At 50.6% G+C, this 22,396-nt stretch overlaps 1 protein-coding gene across 1 annotated transcript in view; it reads left to right on the top strand.

Annotated features, from left to right (window-relative positions):
* The window catches only part of LOC140430259 (mucin-6-like), a 57,807-nt gene extending 36,725 nt beyond the window's left edge, over positions 1-21,082 (top strand). Inside the window, exons 4-6 of the mRNA XM_072517686.1 lie at positions 16,035-16,175; positions 20,750-20,812; positions 20,898-21,082. Coding sequence (XP_072373787.1) covers positions 16,035-16,175; positions 20,750-20,812; positions 20,898-21,082 — 389 coding nt within the window. The remainder of the gene's footprint in view (positions 1-16,034; positions 16,176-20,749; positions 20,813-20,897) is intronic.
* The last annotated feature ends 1,314 nt before the right edge of the window (positions 21,083-22,396 follow it).

Below are 22,396 nucleotides of genomic sequence, written 5' to 3'. Positions count from 1 at the left end.
GTTAAAATTGACTGAAGAACTGACCTAGTGGACTGCGAACATTGGCGACTCAGCGCAATAGAAGATACTGAAATTCGAGATGGAAGATTTGAAAGCACCCCACCAACTTCAAGTAGATTGGATTGGATTGGTTTTTCGTCATGTGTACCGTGGTACAGTGAAAAGTATTTTTCTGCGAGCAGCTCAACAGATCATTAAGTACATGAACAGAAAATAAAATAAAAAGTAAATACATAATAGGGCAACAAAAGGTACACAATGTGAATACATAAACACCAGCATCGGGTGAAGCATACATGGGTGTATTGTTAATCAGGTCAGTCCATAAGAGGGTCAATTAGGAGTCTGGTAATAGTGGGGAAGAAGCTGTGTTTGATTCTGTTTGTGCGTGTTCTCAGACTTTTGTATCTCCTGCCTGATGGAAGAAGTTGGAAGAATAAGTAAACAGGGTGTGAGGGGCCTTTGGTTATGCTGCCCGCTTTCCCCAGGCAGCGGGAGGTGTAAATGGAATCGGGTAATGTAGACGAAAACTGGTGTGTCTTCAAGCATCAGTTTAAGCTCTATGTTTCGGCCCTTGGTCTGCATTGCTGCCCATGGCAGTGGGGCCACAAGCAATTGAAATATATAATATTTTGCTTTTGATAGTGGTGAGGACAGCAAGAGATATGATGAAGTCATTGGGTACTATGATCGACATTGCTCCCCCAAAATGAATGAGACATTTGAGAGATACATGTACCGTATGCGTACCCAGAAACCTTGCAAATCTTTTGACAGTTTCGTCACTGACTTGAGGCTGAAGGCAAAATCTGTAATTTCAGTAGCCTGAAATCTTCTATGATCTGCGACCAAATTGTGTTTGGTATATCAAATGATAAGCTACGTGAGAGGTTGCTGCAGGAAGAAGATTTGATATTGGAACAAGCAATAAAGGTTTGTCATGTGAGTGAGTTAGCTGCACAGCCAATCAGCACAATTCAGCTTGAAGCAGTTCGGCACCAACATAGAGGAAGATGCCAGCACCATTAGCACTGCGACGCACATCATAAAGAAACATGGTCTCAGTGTGGGAGGCCATTTTAAGCGGCCGACAGGAACCACCATTTTATGTCAGAAATGTGGCAATTGACATGGCCCATGGCAATGTCCGGCTTTGGAAAAATCTGTTCCAGGTGCGACCATATTGGCCATTTTGCAAAACAGTGTTTTTTGCGTTCTGCAGTGGACCAGGAGGAATTGATCAATGCAGTTAACGAGATGACCTTTGATGAATTATTTTTCGTGGATCTCATCTCAACCATGAACATGATGAGTCCGAAAACAAAAAAGGAAGAAGTTTTGATGACCAATTGGAACAACAGTTCTAACCCAGTTGATACCATCGAAAGTAGATGGACCATTCCAGTGATGTTAAACAACATGCTGATAAAGTGCAAACGTGATACGGGAGCGAAGGCAAACCTCCTGAGTTGGGTGATCTGCACGGCCTGTGAGTTTCGCCAAAAGCTGTAATCCGGCCAAGAACGCTGGTCAACTACAGGGGATTTGATGTTGATTTGATTTATTTATTGTCACATGTACCGAAGAACAGTGAAAGTATTTTTCTGCGGCCAAGGAAACCTACACAGTATGTACACAGTAGACAAAAAAAGGTAGATAGATACAGTGAATGCGAAAAAGGACACAGTACATTGTCAAATAAGTAATTGGTTACAGTATGGAACAAGGACAATATAAAAGCAAATACGACATAAGCAAGAGCAGCATAGAGCATCATGAATAGTGTCTTATAGGGAACAGATCACTTCGAGGGAGAGTCGTTGAGGAGTCTGGTAACTGGGGGGAAGAAGAAGAAATGAGTTTTAGACATTGAGGGAATGTGTCCTGAAAGCTTGGACAATAGAAGACATGTTGTACCATTCTCCATTGTGGACACGAAACGTGAATCCATCCTAGGAGCAGATGTGTGTGAGACCCCGAACCTGGTGGAACGGCTGTACATCCCAGTCAGCAAGTTGACAAAAAGTTACAGCGTTTCGCAATCCAATACAGTGGTGAAATTATCTGATGAGATACGAGCTAGTGAAAGTGGAGGAAGATCAGCCAGGGACAGAAAGCAAGAATCCGAAAGACACTGCAGAGGTCTGGTTAAACGTCTTGAAGAATGAGGATATGCTCAGAGGCATGATACAGAGGCATGATGAGCCCATTTTGAAGTATCTACAGGACGTTGTAATATATTTTTCGGATCCTGGACAGCCAATGGGCTTCACTCTGGAGTTCAAATTTGAAGCAAATGAGTACTTCACGAATGCAGTGCTGGTAAAAACGTACCAGATGAAGACCTGCCTGATGGGGCAGGCTTCTTCGTCTTTACAATTACTGGGTGCACAGGCTGCCACATCCACTGGAAGAGCGAAACAAATGTCACGAGGAAAACCATTAGACTGAACCAGTCACATGCGGGTTGGCCTACGCGTAAAGCAATCATGAAAACTGTACTAAAAAAGTATTTTCAATTTCTCCACTACTCCTGAGGTTCCGAAACGTGGAGTGTTAGATGGAAGCTCCGCACAAGACTCGCTACTGATTTAAAAATAGGTCAATTCCTGCATGAGCACATTCTTCTACGAGCAGTGTCATACTTCCCAGAAGATGATGATGATGATGAGTGCGAAGATATTTATGATGAGTGCGAAGATAGCGATGATGAGTTCAAGAAAGATATTGATGATGATGAGTAGGAAGATATGTATGATGACTTCAAAGATGATGCGGAACGCAAAGACGTGGAAGGTGAGCCAGATGAAGATGAATATGAAATGTTCGTAAATCTATTTTGCAGGAGCATGACGGGTTTGATGAAGAGTCCCAAGAAGTGCTGCTCCGATGGTTTGGAGGGAATGACGAGGTGATCACAAGGGACACCCAGACCGCGCTGGACACTGAAAATGGCGAGAGCTCTGAGATGGCGCATTCCAAGATAAAAAGTGAGATCGCAGTGGCTGATACCTCGGATGAACAGCTCTTTACTAAGCTGGTAACAGAATACATTGTACCAATCTTGGAGAAGCTTGTTCCAGAGGCATATGGTGAATCGTCTCAGGCCTCTGAAATGGTTCCGGTAATCTACTCCCTGCTACTCGAGGTTACCGGAAGATGAGTAATGAGGCACTGATGACTATATCGCTATGCAGCTCGCCGGATCACACATATATACCAGAGCAAGACCAGGATGATCCATCACCTGGATCGTCAGGGCCAGAGAGCATTTGTCTCATCATTTCCAGTGAGGAGGAGCCATTAATCATTGTTTCAACAAGCCAAGAAGGGACAACACCTGATGTTATAGATTTTACTTCCACCGGGCACCACCCTCCAGATGACGGCGCAGATGAGGGTGAAAAATTGGGCATGGCTACATAATCCCATGGAGACACACTGGCGCCACAGGTCCCAACTGAGGATCTGCACACTTCTATACACAGGGTGCAAACCAGCACTGAAATAGTGGTTGCCAAACCCAAACATAAAAAGAAAAGAATTTGTCACATGATTGTTAAAACAAAAAAGAAGAAGAGGAGACGAGTGGGAGCTAGCGCATCCCACTGAGATAAAAAAAAGAGATGCTGATGCTGTGACTGACAAGCCAGAGACAGAAGAGACACAGAACATACAACAAAGCAGCAGTGTTGTGGGAAGAAATGGATAAATAAGAAGCTGGTGACGCACGTGTGGCCATTAAGGAGACATGCCTTCAAAGAATTTGAAGTAAGAGACCGGCACGCAAACCTGTCTTCGAAAAGGCTCGCAACAGCCCAGGTGATCACAGGAGAAATCCCGTGAGGGAGGCACAATTAGCTGGGCGATAGGGACAGACACTGACCAGGCATATCATGTTTATGAACACCCTAGTTAAATCTGTTTATATTGTTTATGCATATTACAAATGTATAAAGTAAAGATAGTAATCATGTTTGTACACAAACATCAATATCTCCGAAGGAAGGAGGATGTGGTGATATGACTGCAGATAATATTACACGTACTCAGCAGTGTGACCTCCCACCAGCAGGTGGCCATGTCCTCAGCAGTGTGACCTCCTACTAGCAGGTGGCGTCAGATATAAGTCAGGTGACATCCGGTCAATAGAAGAAGGTTGTCAGGCCGACATGAGGACAATCGCACATAAGGGTAGTTGCAGGAGAGTCTAATGTAACTCAATGATAACTGGTCTGTATTTGATTGTTACCTTACCATTTGTACATCAAAAAATTCTAGTCCTGGCTAAATCACCAGCAGTTCTGTAGATTCATTGCTAGACAAGAACACGGAACACAACAGGGTGGGGTTGTCTGGCGCACTGAGCTCTACTCCGCAGAGGCTGAATGTAAACTCTCAGTCACTTCCTCCTACCTCCCCCTGGACCACAACCCCTACACCGAACATAAGGCCACCGATTCCAGGATAGTCACTGACCTCATCACCTCTGGTTATCTTCCATCCACAGCCTCCAACCTCATAGTCCTCCAACCCTACACAGCCCGCTTCTTCCTCCTTCCCAAATCTACAAACAGGGCTGCACTGGCTGATCTATCATAGCAGCCAGTTCCTACCCCATTAAACTAATTTCTTTGTCTCTTGACTCCATTCTCACTCCTCTTGTTCAGTTACTTCCCATTCTTCCAGTTTCTACGCTTCTATTCTGATGATGCCACATTCAAAAACAGCTTCTGAAATGGCTGCCTTTTGCTCAACCGATGTTTCCCCCCAACTGTAGTTGACATGGCAATCAACCATGTCAAACCCATCTCCTGTATCTCTGCCCTCACTCCTTCCCCTTCCTCCCAGAACATGACAGGGTCCATCTGTCCTTACTTTTCAGCTTACCAGCCTCTGCATTCAAAGGATCATCCTCCGCCATTTCTCCAACCTCCAGCATGATGCCGCCACTAAACATATCTTCTCCTCACCACCCTCACCACCACCTATGATGGCGCCGGAGTGAGGCAACCTCTTGCAAGCTGTGTCCAGCATACCCTCTAAATCTATCTTTTAATCTCATTGTCTATGATTGTAACAGTCTCTCCTTCCTTCCCTATATACGATATGCGTTGTTTGTACAGCATGCAAGAAAAAATGGGCTGGATTCTTCGTGACATCACACCAAAATCGCGAAATGTGATCGGCCGGAGAATCGGATCCACACCGAAAACGGGCTTGACGCCGGTTTTGCGCCGATTCGGCATTCTTCAGACCCCCCAACTCGACAAAATTGTGGCGCTTGCCGCTCGGCCCGGATGTACTGTACGCATCTCATTATCTGCCCTGACGACTGATTCTCTGGGGCCTCAGCGATTCTGCGCTCCAGCCAATTTCCCGACGGTGTGTTTCGAATGTGCAATCGAAAATCGTGATGCCGGCGTGCTGGCTGAGGTGGCTGCGAGAGGAGGTAGGAGTTGGCGTTGGGGGGGGGGGGGGGGGGGGGGGACCGCGGGCTCCCGTATCAGACACCGGCCGTGCTTTCTGCGGGGTTTGGGGGGGGGAGGGCGCGCTGCCAGGGATGGGGGGGGGGAACAGGCTGAGCAGCCGCGGAGCCCCTGACAGGACAGGGGCGGTGCTCGCGCAAGGAATGCCATTACAGCAGCCATCTTGCTGGCCATCCATCCCGGCCCCTGGGTGCAGAGAAAACGGCCGTAGGAGTGGGTGCCCCCCCATCCCGGGCCACCCCCCCCTCCGGCCATCTCCCCCCCCCCCCACCCTGGCCACCCCCTCCCCCTCCATCCCACTCAACCAGCGACACCCACCAGGGGACCACCCAGGGCCACACCAACGGCAGCCCTCAGTGAGGGCAGTGCCTTCAAACGATGGCACTGGCAGCAGGGACGGGTGCCAGGACCGCGAGCACCGACAGGGCCGGGGGGCAGGTGTGGCTGGGGCGCGCGGTGACAACCGGGGCCACCGTGCAGCCCACGGTATCTGGTTGGGCATGGACGTATGCGCCATGGTAACATATTTTCCTCTCAACCCCTGCAGATAATTATGTTCGTTCATCAACCAGTGATGTTGGTTGCCGAGGCGATGGCCGCTGCCTTGCATGCAGCCCTGTGGCAGCGTGAACGGGGGCGGCTCAGAGAGGAGAAGGAGGCTGCAGCAGAGGAACAGGCTGCAGAGGGGCAGGTGGCAGCCGCTCAGGGGCCGGCCGCCCAACAGGCCGAGGAGGAGGAGGAGGTGGTGCCAAAGAGAGGCCAGCGTCGACCGCGACTGCATGTCGTTTCAGGACCTCCCGGAACGGGCATGCAGACGGAGACTGCAGATGAGCCGGGAGATAGCGTGACACATCTGCCAGCTGATGGCACACCTGGCAGCACATTGGAATGGGGGAGGACACCCGCTACCGGTGGGCATCAAGGTGACGGTGGCGCTGAACTTCTACGCGATGGGGTCTTTCCAGTCGGCGAGTGGGGACCTGTCTGGCATCTCACAGGCATCAGCACACAGGTGCATCCATGCCATCACGGATGCCTTGTATGCCCTTGCGGATCGATACATCCAGTACCCTGTGGATTCCACCACCCGGATACCCGGGCAGCGGGCTTTGCTGCCATCGCCGGGATGCCCCGGGTCCAGGGGGTAATTGATGCGGTGCATGTCGCCCTACGGCCACTGACGGAGAACAGGCCGCTGTTCACCAACCAAAAGGGTTCCACTCCATGAAAGTTCAGCTGGTCTGTGACCACCAGATGAGGATACTGCATGTCTGCATTCGGTACCCGGGCAGTGTACATGGCTCGTTCGTTTTGGCACAGTCTGTGATCCCCGACATGTTTGAGGGACACTCCCGCCCCGGCTGCGGGGCTGGGTTCTGGGGACAGCGGTTACCCATTGCGGTCGTGGCTGATGACGCCTATACAGAGGCCACAGACAAACGCGGAGCATCGCTATAATGATGCCCATTGTGCGATTAAGGTTGTTGTCGAGAGGTGATTCTGGGTCCTGAAGATGCGCTTCAGGTGCCTGGAGCGCTCTGGAGGGGCCCTCCCGTACGAGGCCAGGAGGCTGGCCGCTTCATTGTGGTCTGCTGCGTCCTCCACAATATAGCCCAGCAGAGGGGCGATGTGCTGGAGGAGGATGAAGAGGAAGGACAGGCCTTGTCAGACCAGGAGGATGAGGGGGACAATAACATGGAGACGTGGGGCTGGGCCAGGCACGGGAGTCCGCACATCGCCAGGGCCAGCGCGCACTGGGCACATTAATCGAGACACGTTTCACCAACTAGGGGGGAGAGGGGTTGCTGGGCAGTGGCACGGACACCACAATACCACACCACTTCACCACCGAACACCTCACCTCCCACACCGCCAAACACCCTCACCTCCCACACCACCAAACACCTCACCTCCCACACCACCAAACACCCTCACCTCCCACACCACCAAACACCCTCACCTCCCACACCACCAAACACCCTCACCTCCCACACCACCAAACACCTCACCTCCCACACCACCAAACACCCTCACGTCCCACACCACCAAACACCCTCACCTCCCACACCACCAAACACCCTCACCTCCCACACTACCAAACACCCTCACCTCCCACACCACCAAACACCTCACCTCCCACACCACCAAACACCTCACCTCCCACACCACCAAACACCCTCACCTCCCACACCACCAAACACCCTCACCTCCCACACCACCAAACACCCTCACCTCCCACACCACCAAACACCCTCACCTCCCACACTACCAAACACCCTCACCTCCCACACCACCGACCACCCTCACCTCCCACACCACCAAACACCCTCACCTCCCACACCACCAAACACCCTCACCTCCCACACCACCAAACACCCTCACCTCCCACACCACCAAACACCCTCACCTCCCACACCACCAAACACCTCACCTCCCACACCACCAAACACCCTCACGTCCCACACCACCAAACACCCTCACCTCCCACACCACCAAACACCCTCACCTCCCACACTACCAAACACCCTCACCTCCCACACCACCAAACACCTCACCTCCCACACCACCAAACACCTCACCTCCCACACCACCAAACACCCTCACCTCCCACACCACCAAACACCCTCACCTCCCACACCACCAAACACCCTCACCTCCCACACCACCAAACACCCTCACCTCCCACACCACCAAACACCCTCACCTCCCACACCACCAAACACCCTCACCTCCCACACCACCAAACACCCTCACCTCCCACACCACCAAACACCCTCACCTCCCACACCACCAAACACCCTCACCTCCCACACTACCAAACACCCTCACCTCCCACACCACCGACCACCCTCACCTCCCACACCACCAAACACCCTCACCTCCCACACCACCAAACACCCTCACCTCCCACACCACCAAACACCCTCACCTCCCACACTACCAAACCACCCACATGCACACAGCCTCTGTTATATATATCTGCAGCCCTACGAGCTGAGGGCAGAGGGTTGGCATGACAGCGGGTCAAGTCCATGGGATGGAGGATGGTGACAGCCCGCTCTGCGATGAGCTCTGAGCTCCACGTCATTAGACAATGTCTGACTCATGCCCAAAGTAGCACCTTCCACCTGGGTGATCCCTGCATGCGAACTGGCCACTCCATCACACGGTTCTGTCGAATAGCTGGGCACGGAGTTATGGGGACAGGTGGGGGGGGGGCTACACGGTCCACCCACTGGGCCTCACTCGTCCACCACCCCTCATCCCCAGTGGCCATCACTGACCGCCCCACACCCACAGCCATCAGATAGCACCAAGGCTGGTTTTAACGGTGCAAACATGTGTTTATTGTGAACAAATACACTCTGTGCCCTAGCCCCTATATGTAGCCCACGTGCCAACTTAACTGGTGTCTAACTTTCTGGCCTTACGGGCCCTACCACTACACCTCTGTGATTCCCCAGATGGTACAGCAGGAGTGGAGGTGGTTTGCTGTGACTCCTGCCCTGCGACGAGGGACCCCGTTGGTGTACGTCTCCGGGCGGCCTGGCCTGGATGGGCCCCGCTGCTCCTCGGACATCCCGGGTGGCGTAGTGCTGCCCTGTTCTGCCCGCTGCCCACCAGATGCAGCAGGGACATAAGGTGGGGGGAGATCGAGGTGCTGCGGAGTTCCGGGATCTCCCCTGCAGGAGTGCCCGGCACAGGCCCCAGCACAGGCTGCCTGATGGCCCCCGGGCTTCTCTATGGGACGGGGGTGCAAGCGGAGCCATTCCTCGATCCGCCCCCCCACCCCACGCCACCTGGCGCTGCCAGTTCTGGAGGCCCGCTCTGGTATCGGCAAGGGTCTGAACGTTCGCTGTCATGGAGCACAAGGAGTGGGCCATCTCCATCTGGGACTGTGCCACCCCCCTGAAGGCCTGTGCCACATCAGCCAGTGAGTGGGCCACCTCCCTCTGTGTCTCGGCGAACATCTGGGCAATGACGCCGACGCTCTCAGCAAAGGCCTTCTGTGACTGGGCCACGCTGAGGAGCGCCGCTGCAATGTTCAGCTGGCCCCGGCACATGGTTGCCTGTGAGAGGGCAGCTCTGTCATGGGCCTCAGCACCCGCCTGTACAGAATGCCCAAGCCTTGCAGCTGTTAACCCATGTCCAACACTGATGCGCCCATTGCTTCCACCGCGGAAGCCTTCCGTGCGTGTCGGCACCACCCCCTGCTCCTGCACGCGGATTGACTCCTCCAACTGCGTCTGCAGGTGCTGGAAGCTGGCCGTCATCTCCTCCTCTAGTCCCTGGGTCTCTGACTGCACCTGCACTGTGGCTGGGGCAGGATGTTCCAGGAGCCCAGGACCCGTCTGGGCAGCAGCTGGTTCCTGGGGCTGGACTGCCCTCCAACCGTCCGGCCTCTTGACTGCTTCTACCTCCACCTGTTGTACCGGACCGACTGGTGCGCACCAGTGAGTGTCACAGGAGCCTCTTCACTAATTTGCCCAACCGAGGTGATAGTCTCTGAGATGGTGGACAGTGTTGGAGACAGCTGTCCTCTGACCTGAACTCTGTGGTGTCCTGGGTCGTCTCGGGCAGAGGGCTGATGTTCCGGCTGCTCTCCCCATCGGTGCTCGGCTGTCTGGGGAACACCAGCTCTGGCACTGGCTGGGAGCGGGGGGCTCCGGATGTAAGACTAAGACAGCATGTAGGTTAGACAATGGGACGGGGGTGAGGCGTGAGGTGGTGAGGATTGGGGTGAGGGAGGTTGGCCTGTGGGATGAGGGGAGTTGGGCAGTGGGGTGAGGGATGTTGTGCTGTGGGGTCACGGGAGTTGGGCTGTGGGGTGAGGGGGGTTGGGATGTGGGTGGTGAGGGTTGGGCTGAGGGTGGTTGGGGTGTGGGGTGAGGGTGGTTGGCCTGTGGGGTGAGGGAGGTTGGGGTGTGGGGTGAGGGTGGTTGGCCTGTGGGTGAGGGATGTTGGGCTGTGGGGTGAGGGGGTTGGGCTGTGGTGAGTTGGGGTGGGCACACATTTGCTGTGAGGACCCGCAACTAGGCCCAGGGTTTCACTGCTTGCCCGCCGCCGTCCACCGCATCGGCGAACTCCCTCTCCTCCGGACCGCCAACAATGTCTAGTGCCAACTGCTCGGGCACGGTGAGGCAACGCAGGTCTGGTGGCCCCCCCTCCGGTCTTCTCCTGCTCCTGGCGGTTGTGCGCGGCATTCACCTGGGGGACGGGGGGGCAACACACAAACAGCAATGGGGTTAGACTGGCGCATGCAGATCAGGGGTTGGGTATCTGATGGCATCAGTGGCCAGGGCACCCAGCCATTCGGCTGGCATGGATGCAACCATGTCCATGTGGGTCAGGGTGGGGGTCCGGCCGTTCCCCCTGGATCATATGTGTTTGGGGTGTAGGGTGCTTGGTGCCAGGTGCACAGTGCTGGGTACTCACCCTGGCCACCCTGAGGAGGTTGTGCAGTTTTTTCCTGCACTGGTCTTCAGCCTGGGCCACCACCCCGATGACGTTGACGGTGGCTCCCACCTCCATCCAGGCACGGCGAACTATGGCACCTGGTGACCTCCATCCCAGCCTGGGGTACAGCACCAGCCTCCTCTCCTCCACGGCGTCCAGAAGGGTCTCGAGTTCGGCGTCCCGGAACCGCGGCGCTGCTCTCCTTGCAGCCATGTTGGGTGCGGCGCTTATGTGTGGGAGGGGGAGAATGGGATATGTGCAGCCGCAGCGGGGAGTCAATCACGGAACCGGCGAATCGGCCGCAGTTCCGCTAACAGAGTGTTGAGTTTCCCGATACGCCCGAGTCAGCTCCTTGGAGCGGTTGAATCGCTGCACCTGTGGACCCTATCACGCCGTCGTGAAACTCTACCGTTTTCACGATGGCGACAACACTTAGTCTCAAGAATGCAGAATTCAGCCCAATACTGTCTACTAATATATGTGACAATAATATATCAAATCAAAGTCAGACTTCCACTGGGACTGCTCCCTTGTGACACCCTGGTTCACTATTTGTCACCCTCAACCCTTCATCCCCATCCCATGGCAACTTCCCATGCAATTGCAGAATGTGCAACACCTGCGCCTTTACTTCTCCCTTCTCATTATTCAAGGGCCGAAACAGTCCTTTTAGGTGAAAAAGCATTTCACTTGCGCTTCTTTCAATTTGATCGACTGTATTCGCTGCTCACAGTGCTGTTTCCTGTACATTATAGAGTCATAGAGGTTTACAGCATGGAAACAGGCCCTTCGGCCCAACTTGTCCATGCCGTTGAGGAGACTAAATGCAGACCTGGTGACCGCTTTGCAGAACACCTTTACTCCGTCCACAAGCTTCCGATTGTCTGCCATTTCAACTCACCATCTTGCTCACATACCCACATGCCCATACTTGGCTTGCTGCAATGTTCCAGTGAGGCCCGGTGAAAATGGAGGAACAACACCTCTTCCTCCGATTAGGAATTAGGCCTTCTGGACTTAACATTGAGTTCAACAACTTTAGACTGTGACCATTCCCCTCCATCATTACCCCCTTTTTTGTCTTTTGTTTCCTTTGTTTGTCCCCTTGACTCCTTTTCAGTTTTTCATTCCTTGGTTTGTCCCAGTGCAAATAACCCCCTCCCCACGGGTCCATCTGTCACTTGTTTTTTTCAGCTTTTCTTGAACTGAGCACTGATCTTTGTTCTCCTATTGACACATTCTTACCTTTAAACCGCTATCGAAACTTCTTTGGTCTTTATTGCTACCTTTAGCACCCCTTTGTGTTTTGTCCATGGCATTTTTGTCGATCACTACTTAGCTCTGATCGATCCCCAACCTTCTATTCTGCCCGACCTCCTCCACCCCCTCTCCATTTCTTTAATTCATTTTGATTCTACCCCTCCTCAGTCCTGAACAAGTGTCATATTGGACTTGAAACATTAACTCTGTTTCTCTCTCCACAGATGCTGCCTGATCATGAGTTTATCCAACATTTTTTTTGTTTTTTTTGTAGCCTATTTAGGGCAATTGCACTAATAAGGTTAGAAAGGCTTCAATAAGGAGACAATTTTTATTTTTTTTCTCTTCAGGGGTCGAGGTCTTTTATCTAATGTTGGGATATTCCAGCACCTTTCTAGACATGCACAACCAATCATACTCCATATCCTGAAATGGAAAAAACTGTTGTAGGGTGTGGTAGCATCCCCCAGTCTTGCATCTCCTTTACCGTTTATTTGGGCTGCAAATCGTCTGCATCAGCAGCACCCCCCCCCCCCTCCCCCCGCCCACAATGCTGTCAGCATATCCACCTCCCACCCTACACTGGGGCCCTTTCAGTGGACTCCCACTGTAATTACACTGAATTACATTATCATCATAGATTGTCATAGAATCCCTACTGTCGTGCTGGGTGTTCCGATACACAAACGAACCAATACGGTTGTAGATGGTACAACTCTGTTTTATTATTCTGTACAATAATAACTATTAACTTCTGGCTGAGGTTCGTGCTTCACCAGCTAACCTGTGGACCCAGCCTTAGCACTATCTTAGAGAGGCACTCAGCACATGGTGTATGTCTGAGTGGCACGCTGTGAGCTCTGTGCTCTGAGATATCTCCTGGTAGAATCAGCGGGAACTGTGGTGTTCCCTGTTTTATAGTGCGTGTGCTCTCACTGGTGATTGGCTGCGATGTTGTGTGTGTGTTGGTTGGCCCATCTACCTGTCCATCAGTTTGTGTGTGTGATTGCACCATGATATGTTAATGTGGATATCATGACATCCCCCTTTTCACAAGGATATGTGCCTACATGGTAATAAATATTGGTGTGTACTGAGCGCATCTGAGTATGTGTGTGCAATATTTACAACATGTACATGAGGCTAAACTATATACATAGGGAGGTGTCAGGTGCAACAGAGCAACGAGGTTGTACCACAAACAAAACAAGTGCAATCATCAAACGACGAGAGAGAACTTCTGGAACGACAAGAAAGAAACATGTTAACATTATTGCACAACAATTCAGTGAGTCCAATGTGCAAACAGGCTCATAAGTCCAGTCTATTAGGTGGGCAACGAATTCGGGATGACCATTAGGATGGCACACCATTCATGCCCGGATTAATGCTGTGCACTGGCATCGGCTGGTGGGTCCTACTTGGGGACATCCGGTTCCTGTTTATTACCGCAACGCGGAAGGGTTCCCGGTCGTCGGTATCACCGGTCTGCACGTCGTCAGGATATGTATGGGGGCTGAATGTCCCTGCGAGGCCGGCGGAATTGTGGAGAGTTGGCAGGTTGAGCTGCTCAACAGCAGGCAGCGTAGTGGCCCATCCTGCCACAGCGGAGGCATTGTCGCGTTTTGGCTGGACATTGCCGCTTTAAGTGTGCGGATCCACAGTTGCCGCACGTCGTGTTGTCATGACGTTCGTTGCACCACCGCGCATGCACGGTGCGGTCCTGCGTAGAGCGCGCCCGCGCATCACGTACCGGCTGTTCGCGTTTTCGTGGAGGACGCAGGTTTCGATGGCGGTGGCTAGGGTGAGGCGCTTTATTTTGAGGAGCTGCTGGCATAGGGTGTCCGAGGTGACCCCAAAAACTATCTGATCCCGAATCATGGAGCCGGAGATGGCCTCATAGCCGCAGGACTGTGCGAGGATACGGAGCTGTGTCAAATAAGATTGAAAAGGCTCATCCTTACCCTGCAGGCGCTGCTGGAAAAGGTACCTCTCGAAGCTCTCATTAACTTCCACGCTGAAGTGTTCCTCAAATTCTAGAAGGACCGTCTTGTACTTTGTCGTGTCGTCGCCTTCCGCGAATGCCAGGGAGTTGTAGATGTGGGTGGCATGTTGCCCCACCATGGAGAGGGGGAGGGCGATCTTCCTGGTGTCCGATGCATTCTCCCTGTCTGTGGCTTCTAGGAAGAGCTGAAAGTGCTGTTTAAACAGCTTCCAGTTGACGCCGAGGTTTCCAGCGATTTGGAGCGGCTGCGGCGGGCTGATGGTGTCCATGGCGCAGGATGGCAGATTTCTGAAAAGGTGCAGGTAGGTCTCACAGTCGCTGGCGAGTTTCCAGACCTGGTATCATGTCGTGTCGGGTGTTCCGATACACAAACGAACCAACACGGTTGTAGATGGTACAACTCTGTTTTATTATTCTGTACAATAATAACTGTTAACTTCTGGCTGTGGTTCGTACTTCACCAGCTAACCTGTGGACCCAGCCCTAGCACTATCTTAGTGAGGCACTGAGCACATGGTGTATGTCTGAGTGGCACGCTGTGAGGTCTATGCTCTGAGCTATCTCCTGGTAGAATCAGCGGGAACTGTGGTGTTCCCTGTTTTATAGTGCGTGTGCTCTCACTGGTGATTGGCTGCGATGTTGTGTGTGTGTGTTGGTTGGTCCGTCTACCTGTCCATCAGTGTGTGTGTGTGTGATTGCACCATGATATGTTAATATGGATATCATGACACCTACAGTGCAGAAGGAAGCCATTCGGCCCATCGAGTCTGCACTGACCCTCCAAATACACTACCTAGGTCCACTCACCTGCTCACCCCGCCATACACCCTTAACCTAACCTGGACACTCAGGGGAAATTTAGCATGGCCAATCCACCTAACCTGCACATCTTTGGACTGTGGGAGGAAACCGGAGCACCCGGAGGAAACCCCCGCAGACACGGGGAAAAAGTGCAGACTCCACACAGTCACCCAAGGCCGGAATTGAACCCAGGTTCTTTGCACTATGAGGCAGCAGTATTAACCACTGTGCCACCCCATATATATTCGATGGACGGGTTTATTAAGCCCAGTAATGTTTTTGTGGGCAAGGCTGAAACAATTGGCATTCATCTTCTGGTAACCCAAAACTAGAATCCACAAGTAGAGGTGTCTCTATGTTCTGTTTTGGGGATACTATTATGTGCTCTGTATAAGATGTGCAGTCTTAAGGCAGCCTTATTTTACCTGGGAAAATACTGTGCTTTATGCCAAATAATGCAATCAGACCAGCAGCCAAATTCCACCACAGGCACAGCTTTGCCAATGGCTGTGCAAGTCGCAGCCACACAACATTATTGAAATAGAATTATTTCAAAGTGCCACTGCGCATATTTTGAGTATCAGCTGAGTAGCAGTGCAAGAATATAAAAAACACATCACAGATGCACAGTCCCATACAGTGCCTTTCAAAGATCAATTCCTCATCTTGAATCATTTTAGTCTTCATTTCAGTAGTTTGCCTACTCACCTCTAAACTTACTACTCTCCACCAAATAAATTAGTTTACCTCTATTCATGGCTGCCCACTCAACCTTGAACATACCCATGCACAAACACATCCCTGCATATATGTCTCAGACACAAACATAACCCATTTACAAATGTGTACAGTACACAAATATTCAGAAAAACAACTTGCACACAAACACACCTTGCAAACAAAAATATACACAGCACAATAAAAGAGATGGTATAGAAGAAAACCAGATACCAATAATAATTATGCTAATATTTTGATGTAATTTATGGACCCTATATTTGATGCACTGTTATTTCTTTCAGCCGTGTACTGTGACTACTACAACACCCATCCAACAAAGAATAATAACTCTGACTTTACTGAGAATGGTGATTATCCAAGTCATTATCAGCCATGTTCATGTCCTGATAACTTGTGGGCGTTCCCCAAGAACAATATAGAAGGTGAGTGGAGATGGCAGCATTATGGACTAGTGATCCAGCGGTCCAAAGTAATGGTCTGGAGACATGAGTTCAAATCCCAGCATGGCAGCTGTGGAAATTCAATTCAATTGATTAATAAATCTGGAATGAAATGCTAAATTCATAAATAACTATCATAAAACTACTGCATTGTTTTAATAACACATCTGGTTCAATAATTCCCTTAAAGGCCCTTCATAGGTCACCACCTTTACATGGTGGAGAGCCTTGTGTGTTCCGATGATCCCTTGAGTGATGGCGGCGGGAACTCCTTGCTCCTGATAGGGTCACCCATGGTAGCAAGGTCAGCAAGAGGTGCCAGACAAAGTGCAATCCAAAATTTCCTCGATGGCAGAACGGACAGGAGGTCTGTGCATCTAACTGACTGAAAATATATAAAAAGGCTGCAGTAGCAAGATGGTCCCTGTCACAGTGCTTTGCTATATCACCGAAGTCTGACCACTAACCTGTCAAGATCATGTGGACAATGAAAGTGCCCCCAAAAGCCAACATTAAACAATGCAATGGACAGAATTCTACCAGGACCCATTTTCCAAGTCCTCTGCCGAGGGAGAATTGGCAATGGGACAGAGCTATGAATCTGGAAATCCCGAGTCAAGAACCTTCACATGGGTGATAGATGAGTGAAGGTCATGGGACACCTATGTTGGGACAGAGGTGTATTTGGGCAGCAGCATCTGTGACTGAACAGTCCTCTTCTGGATACTCTCTGCTCACCTCAGAAGGGAGGGCTAGAAAAGGTGCCCTAAAAATAGGCTGTCACACTGTCTCCAGGCTGGGGAACCCCACGCTGCTGTGGTCAAAGAAAGAAAACTGTAAATTTTGCATTTTTGAATATAGAACACTCATGGATAATCTCCAGAATGACCACCAGAAGGAAGAATTTCAATTGTATTGCTTGAATTGTCAATACTCCAAATGGCATTGCTGCCCTTATTTAGACCCACCTTCCTAGGGAGGCGCAGCTGAAGGAACAAGCAGGAGAGCACACCTTCTATTGGGAAGAAAAGAGTGATAGCCACCCTTGTGTCCACGGAGTTAGTTTTAACATACTAAATAAGATCTTGGATTTACTGCCAGAACTCTTCAATTGTATAAATGAAAGCTCATGAAACTTAATCTACAGCTGAATCATAATAAATGTGCCACCATCATCAGTACTTATGCCCTGCCCCTTGACTCTGATGAAGACGAGAAGTGGGAAGTGCACCCATCTCCAGCTCCTCAGAAACCGCGTTAGGGAACTGGAGCTGGAGCTGGATGAACTTTGGATCATTCGGGAAGTAGAGGTGGTCATAGATAGTAGCTTCAGGTATGTAGTTACTCCGAAGAATCAAGATAGATGGGTGATGGTGAGAGGGGCTGGGAGGAAGCAGTCAGTACAGGGATCCCCTGTGGTCGTTCCCCTCAGTAACAAGTATACCATTTTGGATACTGTTGAGGGGGACGACCTACCAGGGGTAAGCCACGGTGAACGGATCTCCAGCACTGAGTCCGTCCCTGTGGCTCAGAAGGGAAGGAGGGAGAGCAGGAGAGCAATAGTTATTGGGGACTCGATAGTTAGAGGGACAGATAGACGGTTCTGTGGCAGCGAAAGAGACTCACGGATGGTATGTTGCCTCCCGGGTGCCAGGGTTCGTGACGTCTCGGACCGTGTTTTCAGAATCCTTAAAGGGGAGGAGGAGCAGTCATAAGTCGTGGTACACATCGGTAACAGCGACATAGGTAGGAGAAGGGACGAGAATTTTAAACAGGAATTTAGGGAGTTAGGGTGGAAGATGAGAGCCAGGACAAACCATGATGTCATCTCTGGTTTGTTGCTGGTGCCACATGCTAGTGAGGTGAGGAACAAGGAGAGAGTGCAGATAAACACGTGGCTGCAGGGATGGTGTAGGAGGGAGGGTTTCAGTTACGTGGACAATTGAAGCACATTCTGGGGAAGGAGGGACCTGTACAGACAGGACGGTTTGCACCTGAACCAGAGGGGCACCAATATCCTGGGAGGGAAATTTGCTACGGCTCTTCGGGGGGGTTTAAACTAATTTATCAATGGCTGGGAAAACAAGGTGGAGTCTAGAAGCCAGTGTCGAGAGTAGTGAGTTACTGAGGACGGTATCAAGGTCGCACGAGTGTACCGGCAGACAGAAAGGTGGGTTGAAGTGTGTCTACTTCAATACAAGGAGCATCCGGAATAAGGTGGGTGAACTTGGGAGCGTGGATTGGTACTTGGGACTACGATGTTGTGGCCATTACAGAGAATTAGTTAGAACAGGGACAGGAATGATTGTTGGACGTTCCGGGGTATAGAGTAGGGAAGGTGGTAAAAGAGGTGGAGGAGTAGCATTGTTAATCAAGGAGAGTTTAACGGCTGCAGAAAGGCAGTTTGAAGGGAATCTGCCTACTCCACACGGACAGTGACCCAGAGCCAGGATCGAACCTGGGACCTCGGCGCCGTGAGACAGCAGTGCTAACCACTGCGCCACCGTGCTGCTTGGGCACAAACCATTCATCACCTGTGGACTTGATGGAACCATTTGTTGTATGGAATGCAGTTCTTCATCAAACACTTCAGCTAATATCTCTCCAGCCGCTATCTGTATAGGCCATTAGGCTCATTTAAATATGGATTCGTGGATTTTTCCAGTGCTCGGGACCTAATAGCCTCACCTGGGAGACCTCGCCAGGGCGTTGCTTTGTACAGATCCACAGAAACAACCTGAAAAATCAGGGGCCCTCAGCAATTCCATAGTGGGATGTCCTCATTTAGGTGGGATAGGAGGATGGGGTAAAGCCCATGTTTGTGGGGGGTAACATTACCCGTATGTGGGGGACCCTCAAGGTGATTTAGAGATCATGGCCCCCTTTCAAAATGGTAGCCCGAGTTCTGAGGTGCCGGTCTCGCCAAGTTCAGCTCTAAGCGTGGGCCACACCGAGAGAAACTCCCTAAGGCCCAAGAAAATGACTACGAACGCAATCTACCAGCCGACCGATAGATCCTGGGACAGACCACCCCTGGGATTCCCGACGGCTGTTACGCCGTGCGATATGTAACTAGATCTCATGAGGCGTTCCAATTTGGATCCCACTTAGTCGTGATGACACCGGATCGAATGGCCACCCAGCTCTCTCGGCCTTCCCGAGGAGATCTCAGCTGGGCACCATTCAGCATTGGTCCCCATAAACAAGGACCAGGCAGAACGGCACTTGTGGGTTCTCCCAGGCGAACGGAGGCATTTGGGTGGTCCGCCTCTGGCCAGGGAGGTACCCTGTCACTGCTGGTGCCACCTTGGCACTGCCAGCCTGGCATCCTGGCAATGCCATGATGGCAGGGCCAGTCAGGCACTGCCAGGGTGCCCAAGTGGCACTGTTATACTGGCACGGGCACTGCCAGGGTGAAAGGCTGGAATTTTGCTCATGCTGTGGATCGGGTTTTGGGATGCTATGCCCATGTGAGGTGGAGTATGGGGGACCTGAGGAAGCCCTTTTCGGTGGGTTCAGGGGTTCTGCGGTCGCGTCAGGGGGTTGAACAATCAGGGTGGCATTTAAAAATGGCGGAGCTCCTCAGTGCAGGAAATGATGCTAAAGTGCGGCGTCAGGGAGGCGTTCTTTGCTGGGCCCGAAATAGCAACAGAGTACCGTTAGATAGTGGGGTCCGACCCCACTAATCCTGCCCAGAACGGACATTGATTTTTTTGTGGGGTTATATTGTGCCGTAAGCGTGGGTGAATACTGGTGTGGATCTCACCCAAAAAGCCAGAGAGAAACATCCAGCCCCTTCCCGTACCAGCCTCCCCGAACAGGTGCCAGAATGTGGCGACTAGGGGCTTTTCACAGTAACTTCATTTGAAGCCTACTTGTGACGATAAGCGATTTTCATTTCATTTCAAACTTGCCTAAAATGAGAAATAATTTGGTTGAATTCCACCCAATATCACGGTAGCATTGCGGATCTGAGTGTTCTTAGTATGATAATAACACAGTACTATTACAAATCTGAACATTCTTAGTGTGATAGGCTCTGAACATAACACAGCATGATATGGGTTACTAAGCCTCTGTTCTTGCAACCATTATTTGCCGTTTCACTTTGGTGAGCAGGATGCGGTTTGTTTTGTAAATATATCCTTGATAACTGCCGATCTTTTTCTTGACTAGCATAGTGTTTTCATCATTATATGTAAAGAAAAATAAATAACCTTAAACTCTTCCTTCTCTACCGAAAAGTTTTGTTCCCTCAAGTGTTTCCATTAGTTCTTCGTATTTAACTGAACTATTTTAACTCACTCAGTGAGTTACACGTTTGTGTTACAACAATGAGTAATGGAAAACATATGGATCCAAATTATTTTATCCTGGCGTGTTAATGGTCATCTCAGAGTAGAAACGTCAATGAATGATGTCAGGAGACTGTTAAAATGGTGGTGTATTCCTTCCCTGCTTCAACTGTTGTTTTATTGATTATAATCTATTATTAAAAAGGAAAGCATTTGACATTACTGTGTACCTTGGATTATTTTGAATCTTTGCGTTAACAGGTTGCTATAGGTGTGCCATGAACGAGTACTATGATGATCACTTGCAGGCATGTGTATCCTGTGGTAAGCAATTGTATTTACACTATAAAATATTCCGATATGCAATATCATTGAGTTGATTAAAACCATGCAGAGCTGATCCATACAGATTTGGAAATTCTAAAACATGAATCAGTTAAATCCAGTTCAGGTGTTAAGTGTACTACAATTGCCTTCAATTTTCCTGAATTAAGAAAAAGAGAAATTGGGCAGGGGTTTAGTTTACTCTCGACGACTCCTGGTGGAAAACTGCATATGTTGAATGAGGTATCAAGCTTGGCTGCAGTTAAATAACTTGTGAGTAACTTGGTAAGGTTTGAGTCTATTATTGAGGATGAGATTGCGGATTACTGAGAAGTGCATGGTAAAATAGGACTGAGTCAACACAGGTTAGTCAAGGGGAAGTCATGCCTGACAAATCTCTTTGAGGAGGTAACAAGGAAGTTAGACAAAGGGAAACCAGTGAAGTTGATCTATTTGGATTTCCAGAAGGCCTTTGACAAGATGCCGTACAGGAGGCTGCGAATAAGATAAGAGCCCATGGTGTCAGGGGCAAGGTACTGGCATGGATAGAGGATTGGCTGACTGGCAAAGTGAGAGAGTGGGGATAAAGGGGTCCTTTTTAGGATAGCAGTTGGTGACTAGTAGTGTTCCACAGGGGTTAGTGTGGGGACCACAGCTATTCACTATAGACATTAATGACCTCGAAAAAGGAACTGAGGGCATTGTTGCTACGTTTGCAGATGATACAAAGATATGTAGAGGAACAGGATGTGTTGAAGAAGCAGGGACGCTGCAGAAGGACCTGGACAGACTAGGAGAGTGGGCCAAGAAGTGGCAGATGGGATACAATATGGAAAAACATGAGATAATGCACTGTGGTAGGAAAATAGGGGCACAGACTATTTTCTAAACAGGGAAAGACTTTGGAAACCAGAAGCCAAAAGGAACTTAGGAGTCCCAGTTCAGGACGGGTAGTGGCTTGTGATGGATAGAAAGCTGGTTAGCAGACAGGAAGAGAACATTTGAAATAAATGGGTCTTTTTCTCATTGGCAGGCAGTGACTAGTAGGGTACCACAGGGCTATGTGCTAGGACCCCAAATGTTCACATTATATGGGCAGCACGGTAGCACAAGTGGATAGCACTGTGGCTTCACAGCGGCAGGGTCCCAGGTTCGATTCCCCACTGGGTCACTGTCTGTGCAGAGTCTGCACGTTCTCCCCGTGTCTGCGTGGGTTTCCTCCGGGTGCTCCGGTTTCCTCCCACAGTCCAATGACGTGCAGGTTAGGTGCATTGGCCATGCTAAATTGCCCTTCGTGTCCAAAAAGGTCAGATGGGGTTATTGGGTTACGGGGATAGGGTGGAAGTGAGGGCTTAATGTGGGTCGGTGCAGACTCGATGGGCCGAATGACCGCCTTCTGCACTGTATGTTCTATCTTCTATCTTCTATATATTAATAATTTGGACAAGGGAACTAAATATCCTTGGCAGGATTCTCTCAACCCACGTTGGGTCGGAGAATCGCCGGGCCGGGCACGATTCGCACGATGCCTCCCCGACGCCGGTCTGCCGATTCTCTGGTGACCGTAGAAAAGGCACCGGCGTG

This window comes from Scyliorhinus torazame, chromosome 10 (assembly GCF_047496885.1).
Source record: "Scyliorhinus torazame isolate Kashiwa2021f chromosome 10, sScyTor2.1, whole genome shotgun sequence".
NCBI classification, from domain to species: Eukaryota; Metazoa; Chordata; class Chondrichthyes; order Carcharhiniformes; family Scyliorhinidae; genus Scyliorhinus; species Scyliorhinus torazame.
This window is presented reverse-complemented; position numbering and strand designations above follow the sequence as displayed.